Source organism: Lichenostomus cassidix, chromosome 1 (assembly GCF_008360975.1).
Source record: "Lichenostomus cassidix isolate B80296 chromosome 1, HeHo_3.0, whole genome shotgun sequence".
NCBI lineage: Eukaryota > Metazoa > Chordata > Aves > Passeriformes > Meliphagidae > Lichenostomus > Lichenostomus cassidix.
In genome coordinates, this window is record NC_139479.1 from 84685869 (window position 1) to 84698252 (window position 12384).

Below are 12384 nucleotides of genomic sequence, written 5' to 3' on the forward strand. Positions count from 1 at the left end.
CACACACAATTATTATGCACAGAATGAGATATAGTGAGCCTGGTGGGGAAAAAAAAACTACAATAGGTAACTCATAACTGGCAATATTGATAGAAGCCCACCAAGAACAGCAGCCAAGAGAACTTTTTAAATCTTCAGTGTAATAATATGCTTGTTGGCACAACCTTTAAATCAGCAGATAATGACGACCAGTAATACTTCTCACATGCATCCCCAGCTTGCCAGCAGCGCCTTGCTAGCAGCAATTTAGACTGATGTCCTACAGATCAATGTTATATGCTGCAAACTCTAATTTTGTATCACATCTTTCTGATGATTTTAAGCATGTAGGAACTTCCGAATAGGTATGTATTGGACAACTCAATCCTTCCAATTGGCAATTAAGAACATTCTTTAAGGCACAGGTTTTATGTTTATACCCTGTTGACATTTTTTTCCCCTTCTCCAGGTTCAATGAAAAATTTGAAAGTGCTACATTATGTGATATTCATAAATTGGCAAATACCCTGATTTAAGTCACTTGCAGGAGGTAAAGTTGCATGTTCTGGGTTTGCTTTTTATTTTTTTTATCTTATTTGTGCAGTGGTGGTAAAGTACTTGTTTCCCACCACTTCATATCTACCATTTGATTGTGCTCATCAGCTATTTTATGGCTGCATTCCAATGGCCAATAATGTAATTTTGGGCCATTTGCTAATAAAAGTATTCAAAACATAATCTCCTGATTTAGTCAACAGGTAAAAAGTTAAGTAACCAGACTATGGACAGCGTTAAGAGGAAAATTAGGTCAATCTCAACAATACACGGAAATGATTCTGTAATTAAACAATTTAATTACATCAACAGTCCCCCCTTTTGTGAGCCCTCGATTTGTTTAAATCCTGAGCTCGCAAACCGTGCTTGCATGTTAGCTTGTCAGCACACAAATGCCTTGGCACGTAAGTTCACACTCTGCTGAGTGTAATTCGATTCAGCAGAGGTGTGTCCGTGATTTGGCTGGGGGCCGGGAAGGCGGGATGAGCTGCGCTTCAGCAGGTGGAATGGAAAACCCCACCCACTTTGACACCCTGAGCCGCCAGGGCATTGTACTCTGCCACAGCCTTCTCCGTTTGCAGCACCAGCACGTCAATCCCGTTCTTCTTCAGATAGTCCACAGTGGACGGTGGAACCTCAGAAAAGAAAAGGAAATCAGAAAAGCAAGTATCGGATTGTTTTCCCCTCAAATTTTAAGACTTGTAGAAAAGCAGGTACTGATGCCATTTGTTAAAGCATGACTTAAGTAACTGCCAGTAGCCAAAATGATAATGCTCAGATAGTTCTAAGATTGATTTGATTTTTTGCCTCTTCAGTAAGGCTACTTTTATACACACACCTCCCATATCTCCTTAGCACACTTTAAAATGCACTCCTCTTACAAAAATAAATAGAACTGGAGCTAAAGGAATTTAATCTAAAGAAGGTGTTATTCATCCCACCAGAAAGCTAAAGACTTGCTTCTCACCAAGTAAAGCTTAGCACTTCTGAGCTTTCTGTAGCTAGTTTATCTACTGACATGATACCCTGGCAACATCAGTGACAAAAATGCCTTATTATCAAAGTATTTACAGCAGGCTAAAGAGCCAGTTGTAACCTATTGGAGGAAGAGAGGACTAATGGTATTCTGAAAAACTCTCCTTGTTTCAGTTGCTCCTGTAGCAGAACATAAACCTGTTTACTGCTTGACATTGACAGTAATACAGAGGAGCTCAAATGATGTTTCTTTCAGGAGCTGAGGGACCCCTGACAGGAGCTCATTCACACTGATCCTCAATTTTTTCCCTCTCAGTGAAGCATCATCGATTTAATTTTTTCTCCCTAATCAGAGGGAGAGGGAAAACAAACAGTTCTTTTTATGCTTGTCACAGAACAAAAACCTACCTGCAAAGCCTCACTCATGCCACGACCAATCACCATAGTTTTAACACCCTTCTTGACGACTTCTTCAAGGTCAGCTGGCTGCACTCCTGGAGAATGCTAAGTGTCAGGGAAGGAAAATAATGGTCTGTGTACTGACAGCATCAACCAGGAAAGCTGTGTCTGTATGTCCTGAACACACAGCAGCAGGGTAAATTAGCAGTACCAAAATGTAACACAACCCTCTTCGTACATATACACAGTAGGTAACATTAGACACTGAAAAAGATATTTAATATGCAGGTGAAGGATGACAGTCAATTGATTGATAGCAAGACTATAATTTCTTATTAAACCGTCAAAACCAAAAATACGCATTACATATTTCTAAAACATTTATGTCTAACTACTGGCATTTTATAAATATTAACAGTTAAATTGAAATCAATAAACTGCAGAATACTGCTGTCTAATTTCAAATTAACAAAATCTCCTTTTAAGAAATACTGTTGCAAGCCAAAGTTTACTCACTTTAAATACAAAGAGCTCATCAAATAATTAAAATGATTAAATAATTTTCTCGTTTACTTTGCAAATCTCACCAAAGAGGACTGAAATGTATTGGGTAGCTTCATTTCAGTTAACAGTTTCCATTTCTGCACTATTCTTTATTTTGAGAAAGGAATATTTAAAACTAAACTCCTCAAGGAAAGAAGGAACTTTCACAGTATATTAACAGAAGTTTTAAAGAATACCCATTTACTGCTATTATGCTTTAAACATATGAATGCATAAATACACTTGTAATGTTAATGTAAAACAGTATTATGTTACACCAGTTCTCCTGGATTCAGTTTCTATGTATCTCCACATGGTTGAGAGTAAGATATTGTACAGCCTGTGGCTAAAATTTGGCCTCTCTTTGGTGTGCATTTTTATTTTTAAACCATGAATACTATTTCTCCCCCTTTTTCAAGTAGAATTCTGAAGTTCTGAAGTTTTCTAGAGATCTGAGATGAGTTTCTCACTTGAAGTAGGTAATGCCATGGTGGACTTGGGGAAAACAGAGCAAGTAAGACTTTTCACACTGAAACAAACACTTGAGCTCCTGAAGTTGCAGGTGAGAAAAGCCTTCCATGGTAGAGTGCCACTTCCACAAGGAAGTCTTTTAGCATGGCTGGTGTCTGAAATTTCAGTAACAGAGATGATTCATCTTTATAGTTCTCCAAGTTCACAGAATTATAGAATACCTCAAGTTGGAAGGGATCCATAAGAATCATTCACAGGACTGCTTTAAACTACACTACATTATTTAAGAGCATTATCCAGATGCTCCTTGAACTTTGACAAGCTTGTTCTGTGACCACTTCCCTGGGAAGCCTGTTCCAGAGCCCAATCACCCTCTCAGTGAAAAGCCTTGTCCTAACACCCCATCTGAACATCCCCTGATGCAGCCTGACTGCATTTCTGTGGGTCCTACTGCTGGTCACCAGAGAGGAGATCAGCACCTTCCCTGCACTGCCCCGCCTCTGGAAAGTGTAGACTGTTATGAGGTCACCCCTCAGCCTCCTCCAAGATGAACAAGCCAAGTGACCTCAGCTGCTCCTCATAAGCTTTGCTCTCAAGGCCTTTCACCATCTTTGTCATCCTCCTTGGAACACAGCCTAACAGTTTCATGTCCTCCTCATACTGAGGTGCCCAAAGCAAGAGGTAGGGCAGCTCCAGTGCAGAGCAGAGTGGGATGAGCACCTCCCTCGGCTGTGCTGTGCTCAACACACTCCAGGACATGTCTGGCCCTTTGGGCTGCCAGGACCATAGGCTGTGCTCCCCTTAGTCCATTTACATTCCATATCCACACCTGGAATGCAGAGGTCACTTCAACAGGCAGAGTTTTCTCAGAGCAAATCACTCTAGGAACATGGTTATAACAGCACAGGCAATGCTTTTACTTTGGGGTTTTTTAAGTAGACTCAAAACTTAGACAACAAGAAGTGGTATGTTTTTCTGCAATTACAGTAATTAGAATGCCGGGGAGGGTTTGCTGTCACGTGAGAAGCACTCCTGAGACATTAAAGCCATGGAACAAAAGGATTTTCTTTGGTTATACAAGACACTTTGATGCTAGTAAGAAACTACTGTTACTAAAGGAAACGTAACACGATGAAATAACTGTATCATTGCTGATTTAACAGCAGATTTTCTTGCCTGTTCTGTTCTCTGGCCTTCATTTCAGTATACCTACTCCTTTTCTTCTGCCATTAGCAGATGGCACTGAAATGCAGCCAGCCAGGGAGAGAGGCTGCCATTCATCCCCCAGGGTTAAGGCCACAATAACTATTAGTGCTTAGTTACAGAACCTTGCAGGGCCAGTTATACAATTTTCCTGATGAAAGAATGCTCCACTAGACAGCAGTGTGACAGCAGAGAAGGAAAAGAAGCAATTTATTTCCAACTAAAGTGTAGGACATGACCAGCATTGCTTGTTTTCCACACTTCAGTTCCAGCTACCTCCAGGAAATACATGCTTAAAAAAAAGTAGGTAAACTGTAGTCCATTGTAAAAAAATGAGCAGAAAATGCACCTGTTGAATTCTAGTGTTTCCAGTGCTGACCAGATGAACTTTTTTACAGTTTTTCTCAAGACAGAAGATGCAGTCTAGAAAAAGCTTTTTATAAACAGACCGTAAATTAAATACATTTTAAAAGGTTACATACACAGCTACTTTTTGCTCTGCAAGGTGCAGATATCTTTGCATGACAGCACCACCTTTCTCTTGGTGTTACATATTCTGCATAAACTGAACTCTGACAGGTTAAAAAAGTTCTATTTCCCCAAAGGTTACAGATGAAGTTGCAAAACCCAAAGGTTCTGCACTTTAGTTGTGTCAAAATGAATTCATCAGAGCTACATCCTCTGTGTGGATAAAGCTGTAGGTGCTGGGCCTGGTCAGTACATAGTTATTTTTTGCTTTAACTTTTGCTTTCAATGCATGGGACTTTTTTTATAGCCAATTATCTATCCCAATGTAAGCCCAAATATAGAGAGAATTATCAACATCAAGTTCCTAATGTAATATATGCTATACTGCTTCTACATGTGAAACATCAATACTGCTCCATGTACTTTCATGCAATTCTGATTGCATTTACAAATAAACTTTAAAAATTACAAGGGCAAGCACTGAGTGTATGGCTACCAAGGGATGTCACTGTGTGATTAGCCAGCCTGTGAGCTTTTCATGGAGAAACTCATGCATGAGACACTGGAGCTGCATATTTTTCTTCTGAAATAAGTACAAGGGACCCCAAGGAAAAGGATATAAACTAAACCACATGCATTGTTATCTTCCAAACATGCAAGGTCAGTTACTGTCTATTTTTTTTTTTTACTTCTCATAATTTCTTTTCCTATCTCACACAAGATAACTTTTGTTTAGACAGTCTGAAGAGCGGTTGTTACTGGCATCTTATGACAATTGCACTCTTGACCAGATGAAGAATGTTGTTTGAGAGCTCTAAAGTGTGTGAGAGTTGTCTGGTCAGGGTGCCTGTCAGAACTCAGGGCAACAGTTGCTACATCCTGTTGCGTGTAGGACGTTGTGCGACTTCAGCCCTCTGACCTCTCCACACAGTCACCTCCAAAACATACACTCAGTTCTTCCCAGGAAAATCTAATGGCTAGATGAAAGGGAAAGGCAACTCACTGAATTTCTGGCTGGAACTTTAACAATGTTCTCTGGGCCATTCTCAGACTCCTGTTTTAAATGCAGGGTAGTAAACAGCAAACTTACATCAGTCCCAGTTTCCCGCCAATCCCACGTTCGGCTTCCTCCAGGCCACACTTTGCAGTCCTTATATGTTGTAGAGCAGCCTTTCACCTTCATCTGACCCCAAGAAAGGGAAGCAATTTCAGGGGAAGACATCACAAAGTTGAACTGAAGTCTGGAAAAAGGATATTTAATACTTAACATCAGGCCAACATATGCAGCACGTTAATAAAAAAGGAAAATTCTGTCCTCGCCCCAAGGAGCTAGGAAGGAAATGCTATTAAAGACTTTATCCACATGATTTTGTGACAACAGACTTGAACTGAGGATCAGCAGATTTGTTGAATTACCAGTCCTCTTGGGGATTTTGTGCAGGATTTTGGGCAAATCATTTTACGTGCTAAATCTGTTCAAGTATTGGATGTTCAACTTTTAAAACTATCAACAGGGATCAGGTCCCAGAATATCCTCTCGCATCCGGGTTTTAATCTTCTCCCTAAAATGAACAATGAAGACAATAATTTCCTAAAACATCAGAAATCCATACTATTTCTTTGGCCACTCCATTAAAGTGGTAAATGAGGTTAAAAAGAAATGCCAGACAAACCCAACAGTAAAGCCATGGACTAAACAGTGTTGCTGTCATATTGCTATAGAAAACAAGACTTTCAGGGATGTAAAGGGGTTAGGCTTTCCCCAGACACTGCTGCCAGAGGCCAGGTCTCCCAGAATAGTTATACATCCAAATAAGAACTTTAATTGTTTGACCTCCATCTTCATTGTTTCAACTTAAACCCATTATTTCTAATCCTTTCTGTTGGGGACAAATAGAACAGCTTAATCTTTGTCTTTCTCACTTTTTTTTTTGTTTTCTTGAGGATTTCCCTCAGTTGTTTGTTTGGTTTTTTTCTTTCATTTAGATTAAATAAACTTTTCGTCAGTCATGTTTTCTAAGTCTCTGCTTATTTTCTCCTTTTTTCCTTTGGCAGCCAACCACTCGTACACATCTTCCTTTGATGTCTGCTGCCTAGAACTTGACAGAGCCTTATCAGTGCTTCTGTAGTCCAGCTGCTTTTTGGTGTGTGCCGCAGCGATGTTGGGATCTGCTTCCGCAATCACTGCTGGGCACCAGCAGGGCAGGGACTCTGCCTCACAAGGCACCATGTCAGCTCACCACAGAAGCTTTGCCCTCCTCACAGTCCCTCATGGTACTGCAGTCTGATTGCTGGGGTGATGCTAGCAGTAGATGAAAAGAGAGGAATCACAGGGTGATGAGACCCTGGAAATGCTTTGGACTAGCATGGCAGTCCACTGACATATCTCCAGGGCAGAGTAATCTTTCTGCCCTTCCAATTCACATGGTCTGAAATGCAGATTTCAAAGAAAACTTGTTGTTTCTCCAGCAAAAAGTGGTCCACCTCTGCCTAATCCAGAAAATCTCTGTGGCAGATCCTTCCAGACACAGATTGCCATCCTTTACTTTTTAATTGTTTACATTCACCAGGAATCAAATTGTTTAAATTCACCACATGAACCCTGGTGGCACAGATTAAAGGCACTGCCCTTGCAAAAGAGAAATCTTTGGCTGAGCAGGCTTCCAGTCCTCGTGGAAGCCTCCCTTCCTGTCTTGCACGTGCTACAAAAGATGCAGCACTGCCAGACAGGATGTGCTCTCCTTGGATTGCCAGAAGTGGATCTTTTCCTTCTAAATGAAGGAAGAAATGCATTACTTTGGATTCAGCACAGGACTGAGTTTGCCAGAGGTGCTTCTCACACAGGATAGTGGGGCAATTCTTTTCCTTCTTGCTCCTGTGTGAAGCACATGTGTCCTGCCAAACAGGAAGCCAGGCAAGCAGCTAGAGGGGACTGAAACTTGCTTGGATCTATATGTTCTTTTTTAATTATTCACTGTGAGAAATGTATAGTATCAAAATATACAGTAACATTTATGATCAAAAGAGACCTTGAATTAAATTACTTGCAAGTACAACCTAAAATAGCAATTTTTGTAAACTGCAGTGGTACAAACACAAAGAGATGAGGAGCATAAATGGCTCAGAACTCTATAAGCAAAGCCATGAGAGTTTAAAACCATCAGAAATAAAGGAAGCAGAACTAAAAAGGAGGAAAATGCAAGTTTATGCCAGGAGACTCTACTGAAAGAGAGAAATGAAGCAGTGGCTAACGACAGCAGAAGACAAAAGCAGCTGAGAAGGATGTGGAAGAAAATTGAGATTGAATTGCAGTCGGGCAAGCTGGTGGATTTTAAGGTTGCCAGCCCACCTTTCTTCTGTGGAGGTAACCAGCAACAAATGGAGTAAGAGGTGAACGAGTGCAGTGCACCAGGTAATATTTTATTGCGACACTGCAGAAGGAAAGGACCTTTCGTAAAATCCAAGGGGCAACCTGAGACCGAAGAGGGTAACAGTGGAAGAGTAAATCGGTGTACGTGAAGTTTTGGTGAAACTGCAAGGTGTCAGAAGACAACGTTGTTCTCCAGCGCTGGGTTAGGAGGTGGGCGACTTCCCATTGCAGGGAACTGAGCAGGCAGAGGCAGGTCAGGATTGAGAACTGACAGCAGCAAGGCAAACAGAAAGGACGGGAGGAGTTCAGATCGACTGTGCAGGGAGGGGGAAGGTGTCAAGTTCACGAGGGAGGAAAACACACTTTGGCGATTCGGCAATCCCCTTTCGCTGGGAAGCCTTGCAAAGGCAGTTAAGCGGGGAGGGCACGGGGGTCTGGCAGTAGGACAAGAGGGAGAGCAGCACTCTGTGAATACAGCGGAGCAACAAGACGAGGACAGAGAGCGCGGAGAAGCACCGCGGGGGGTTGGGAGGGAGGGAGAAGGTGCGGTGCGGTGCAGTTCAGGACCCCCCGCACGGCAGGCTGTGACAGGGCACACAGGGCACACCAGGGCACACCAGGGCACACGGAGCAGGACAGCCCCCGGCCGCCCGCGCCCCCTCCGCCCGCCGCCCTCACCCAGGCCCGTCACGCACGCGCCCCACTCACCGCCCCGCGCGCGCGACCCCACCGCCCCGCCGCGCTCCGCCCCCGCCCGGCCCCGCGGGGAGGGGCGGGGCCGCGGCGATGCCGCCTCTCACTGGTCAGCGCTCCCCGCCGGCCCCGCCCTCCGCCCCTTTCGATTGGTCAGTCTGCGGGCCTGTCCCCGCCCCTTCCCCGCCTTGTTTTCATTCCCCCTCGCCGCGCGCGGCGGAGGGGAGCCGGCTCGCGCCGCTCTGGCCGCCGCCCCCTGCCCTCCCCTGCCTTCCCCGTCCCCCCGGTGCATTGTGGGATAGTGGCGGCCCGGCCCGGCAGCGCCCCCTCCTCCCTCCCCCTCCCCAGCTCCTTCTCCATCCCCAGGTCCAAGATGGCGGCGGCGGCGGCTCCTCCGGCCCCATCCCTGCCGCCCCCTGCCCCGGCGGGCCCGCGCTGCCCGGGCTCCTGGCCCAACTTCGCCGTTGTCTGCTCCTTCCTCGAGCGCTACGGGGCCCTGCTGGACCTGCCCGAGCTGCCCTTCCCCGAGCTGGAGCGCGTCCTGCAGCCGCCGCAGGAGCCCGGAGACCAGGGTGAGCGACTCGGGTACCTCCCCGCCCGCCCGCTCCGGGCGGCAGGCTGAGGGGGGCCTGGGGGGCGGAGGGGGGGCCGGGGCTGTCCCCCCCCGCCTCCTCCCGGCCCCGGGGGTGGAGCGCGCCGAGGGAGAGGAGGGGCCTGGGATTCCCGGGGGGAGGGGAGCCCTCTCTCCCTGCTTTTTTCGGGGGGGAGCAGCTATTTGTGTGTGTATGGTGGGGGGAGAGCTGCCTCCCCCCGCTGCGGGCTCGGGAAGGAGGTGGGGGACTTTCCCCTCCCTTCTCTTCCCTCTCAGTGCCGCCTGTGACCCCCTCCGTCCCTCCCTCCCTCTCTCCCTCTTCCCCCCCCGTTTCCCTGGGTTCGTTCCCGAGCTCTCTGCTGGTGGGACTCCTTGCAGAAAGGAGGGATAAGCCTAAATAACTATTTTCGCTCGGCTTGGCGCTGGCCGCCGGTCTCTCCTCCACCTCCTCCCTTCCCCATAGCTTGGGGGGTGCTTCATAGCCTTATCTCCGCCCTCCCCCCGCCAATATCCCTGTCCATTTTTACCTCTCCCCCGCAACAAGAAGGGGACACACACACACAGACATACAAACACACGGGAACGTCCTGATCCCCAGTGCCCCCCGCCTTTCTCTCGTGTATGGGGGATGAGGAATGGGGGGCACGGAGAAGCCCTAACCCCCCCCGGCTGCTGTTGTGGGCCGTCTCCTCCCCACAAACACAGACAGCCATTGTGTGCCACCTCCATCCCTCTCTTCTCCCCCCTCCTCCTCCCCCATCCCTTCTTCCAGTTGCGGGGGGGACAAGCTGTGTCTGCTCGCTGCTGCTCCCCCGCCGCCACCTGAGACGTGCGAGGTGGAGGGATGGGTTGTGCACTCCGCTGTTTGCTTTCGAGCCGTTCTTCCTCTCTCCTCCCTCTCCAGTAGCAGGTTTGGTTGCCAGACTCCCTAATCCCAGCTGCCCGCGATGGATGCGGGAGAGCCCGGGCCAAGCGAGCAGCCTGGGGAAGGAGGGCTGTGTGGAGGCGGCCGCAGGAATACAGAGGGGAGGGAGCTTGTTGCTCTTGATCTCTTGTCTCTGTTATTCGTTTGGTTGTTGCCTCTGCACTCTTGCCACATAGGGAGCCCGTGCAGCTCAGGGCGCATGCTCGGCAAGGCCCCTTGGAAACTTCCTGCTGCTGGAGGAGCCCGGCTAGCGCTGCTTGCGCTCCGGCAGCCCCTGCTTTTTCCCCAAAACGCGCTCGCTCTCGCCTCCTTCCCCGCCGAGCCCACCCTGTCTGAGGCGGGGAGAGGGGGGATGTGATTGAATCGGCGTCTAGGTGTTTCCTCCATGTAAAGGAAGTGGCGTTTTGCTGAGTGCAGGTGTCCTGTCTGTGAATTCTCAACAGCCACTGCTGAAATAGAATGTAGTAAGATGAGTGTGTTTTCTCCTCATGTTGTCTGTCGATATGAAATAGATAGCTGAAATCTACACACTTCTTGAAACAGGGTTAACTTCGTGGAAAATATATATTTAGATTCAATTCCCCACCTCTCCTGTACCTCTTGTGTTATGTAAAGGATTTATTAGAAAAAACGTTGTTTTGTTAAACTGTTCCAAAACTTCTTAAAAACCACCAACACATTTAAAAGTTTGAATTTTTAGTGAAAACAGTAATTTTTAAATGATGTCTGCAAAGAAAACTAATGCTCTTACTGTGTGGTGCAAAGTGAGTGGATGTCTAAGAGTAATTTCGTTGTGTGAACTGCAGCATAAATTAAACTGAAAGGGTGAGATAATGGCCTGTGTTTAAAGAATTTGCATTTTATTAAAAAACCCTAAATACCATAATTCCTGGTTGCTTTCAGTTGTCTGATGGGGTCATCAGGAGGGCAGTGTTTACTGCATGACTCTTTTTCTAAAAAGCTTTGAAATGTTTGTGTTATGGAGTTTGCTTTATGGGTTGATTGGATGCTTGTCAAATTTTTAAACTTTTATTTGTATGGCCCTTCCTGTTTGGAAGGGGACAGGTTGTTCTCCTAGCTGTAGAACAGCCCCCCCAAATGGGAGCTTCTGAAAATGTAATGTCTGAAGTACTGGGGTTTTTTGCTTGTGCCTGGTGTAGATGATGTAATTGTAGAGATAATTCTCATCTCTAAGAAAGAAAGAGAGGAGGTGTGGAAAACCATCTTGGATAATTCTTGATGCTTTGTGTGATAATTGGTGGATGTTTTGGATATCTTTTTCCTTGATAAAACCAGCTCATTGGGCTTGGTCTGTGGTGCTGGTTCCTGTTACCTGGTGTATTTTATACTTTTGGGAAAATGGCTGCAGTGACTAGATTTGTCTATGTGATTTTTACTTCAAGTAGTCCTCAAGATGGTGTTTTTAAGGGTACAAGTCATAAAGTTACTAAACACTGATTGAAAACTGAAGGTGTTCTTTTATTTCTGAACAACATCTGTTATTTACAACTCTGTGTTGTTTTCCTTGGAATGCAAAAAGGGTTTTGATTTCAGTTTGTAATATACAGTTAGTTTCACTTTTGATACCAGCATTTCTTGACAGTGGATTTGCAGTGACATAACCAAATCTAAGGAAATAGCTACAGAACCTCAAAGTGTTGGGGTTTTTTTCCTAAAGTTTTTAGAAACTGGAGCAAGTTTTAAATCTCAGTTGTCACATTGCACCTATTTGTAACTCCTCTTCAGGTTAATTTTGCAATCAAGGAAGGGAATCAATAGTTCAAGTGTTTTCTTAATTATCTTTAAAATGGTTTTGATGCTCAGCAGTTTAAAAACAGGTTTTTGGTGGGTTTTTTGTTTGTGGTTTTTGTTTGTTGGCTTTTTTTTTTTAACATGGCCTACATTGTCTTGTCTGAGCACTTACTCTTGGGAGATGCCAGGAGAAGTTACTTCCTTTATATTAGGAGCCCCAAGGAAAACGAGGAGCTTAAGTTTGAATGTTGTTCAGTAGTTGTATAACAGTCATATTTTCTTTCCTGTTAATAATTAGAACAAAGTACTTGCTCATTATTAAGGAAACAAGGTATAACCTTCCTGTACAGGAAAGGATGCTGAGGGCTGGGAAGCTGTCACTTATTTCAGAGAGTTTTTAGATTTTTGTTATCGTATAGATGGCGCTTGAACTTTGCTGTATTACCTCTCCTTAACTGA

At 45.3% G+C, this 12384-nt stretch overlaps 2 protein-coding genes across 3 annotated transcripts in view; one reads left to right on the forward strand and one right to left on the reverse strand.

The window, feature by feature from the left end:
• Positions 1-812: 812 nt before the first annotated feature.
• On the reverse strand, positions 813-8772 carry AAMDC (adipogenesis associated Mth938 domain containing). 2 transcript variants are annotated; one of them, XM_085066611.1, is made up of 4 exons: positions 8672-8772; positions 5684-5834; positions 1918-2013; positions 813-1169 (listed from the first exon to the last, which is right to left on the reverse strand). In XM_085066611.1, exons 2-4 carry the CDS (start codon positions 5813-5815, stop codon positions 1029-1031), a joined length of 369 nt encoding a protein of 122 aa, XP_084922737.1. In that variant the 5' UTR covers positions 5816-5834; positions 8672-8772; the 3' UTR covers positions 813-1028. The 2 variants fall into 2 exon arrangements, with proteins under 2 accessions (XP_084922737.1, XP_084922728.1); XM_085066602.1 differs by lacking the exon at positions 8672-8772 and having other exon boundaries at positions 5684-5878.
• An 88-nt stretch (positions 8773-8860) lies between these two features.
• Positions 8861-12384, forward strand: part of RSF1 (remodeling and spacing factor 1) — a 60282-nt gene continuing 56758 nt past the window's right edge. The window contains exon 1 of the mRNA XM_085066498.1: positions 8861-9228. Coding sequence (XP_084922624.1) covers positions 9030-9228 — 199 coding nt within the window. The 5' untranslated portion in view covers positions 8861-9029. The remainder of the gene's footprint in view (positions 9229-12384) is intronic.

What these genes read in the sequence shown, in the direction of transcription:
- AAMDC (XM_085066602.1), bottom strand. Translation starts at nt 5,863, where the DNA reads ATGTTAAGTATTAAATATCCTTTTTCCAGACTTCAGTTCAACTTTGTG. An exon ending in GGCGGGAAACTGGGACTGAT is followed by an intron (nt 2,014 to 5,683) that starts GTAAGTTTGCTG and finishes CCTGACACTTAG; the next exon opens with CATTCTCCAGGAGTGCAGCC. An exon ending in GCATGAGTGAGGCTTTGCAG is followed by an intron (nt 1,170 to 1,917) that starts GTAGGTTTTTGT and finishes TTCTTTTCTGAG; the next exon opens with GTTCCACCGTCCACTGTGGA.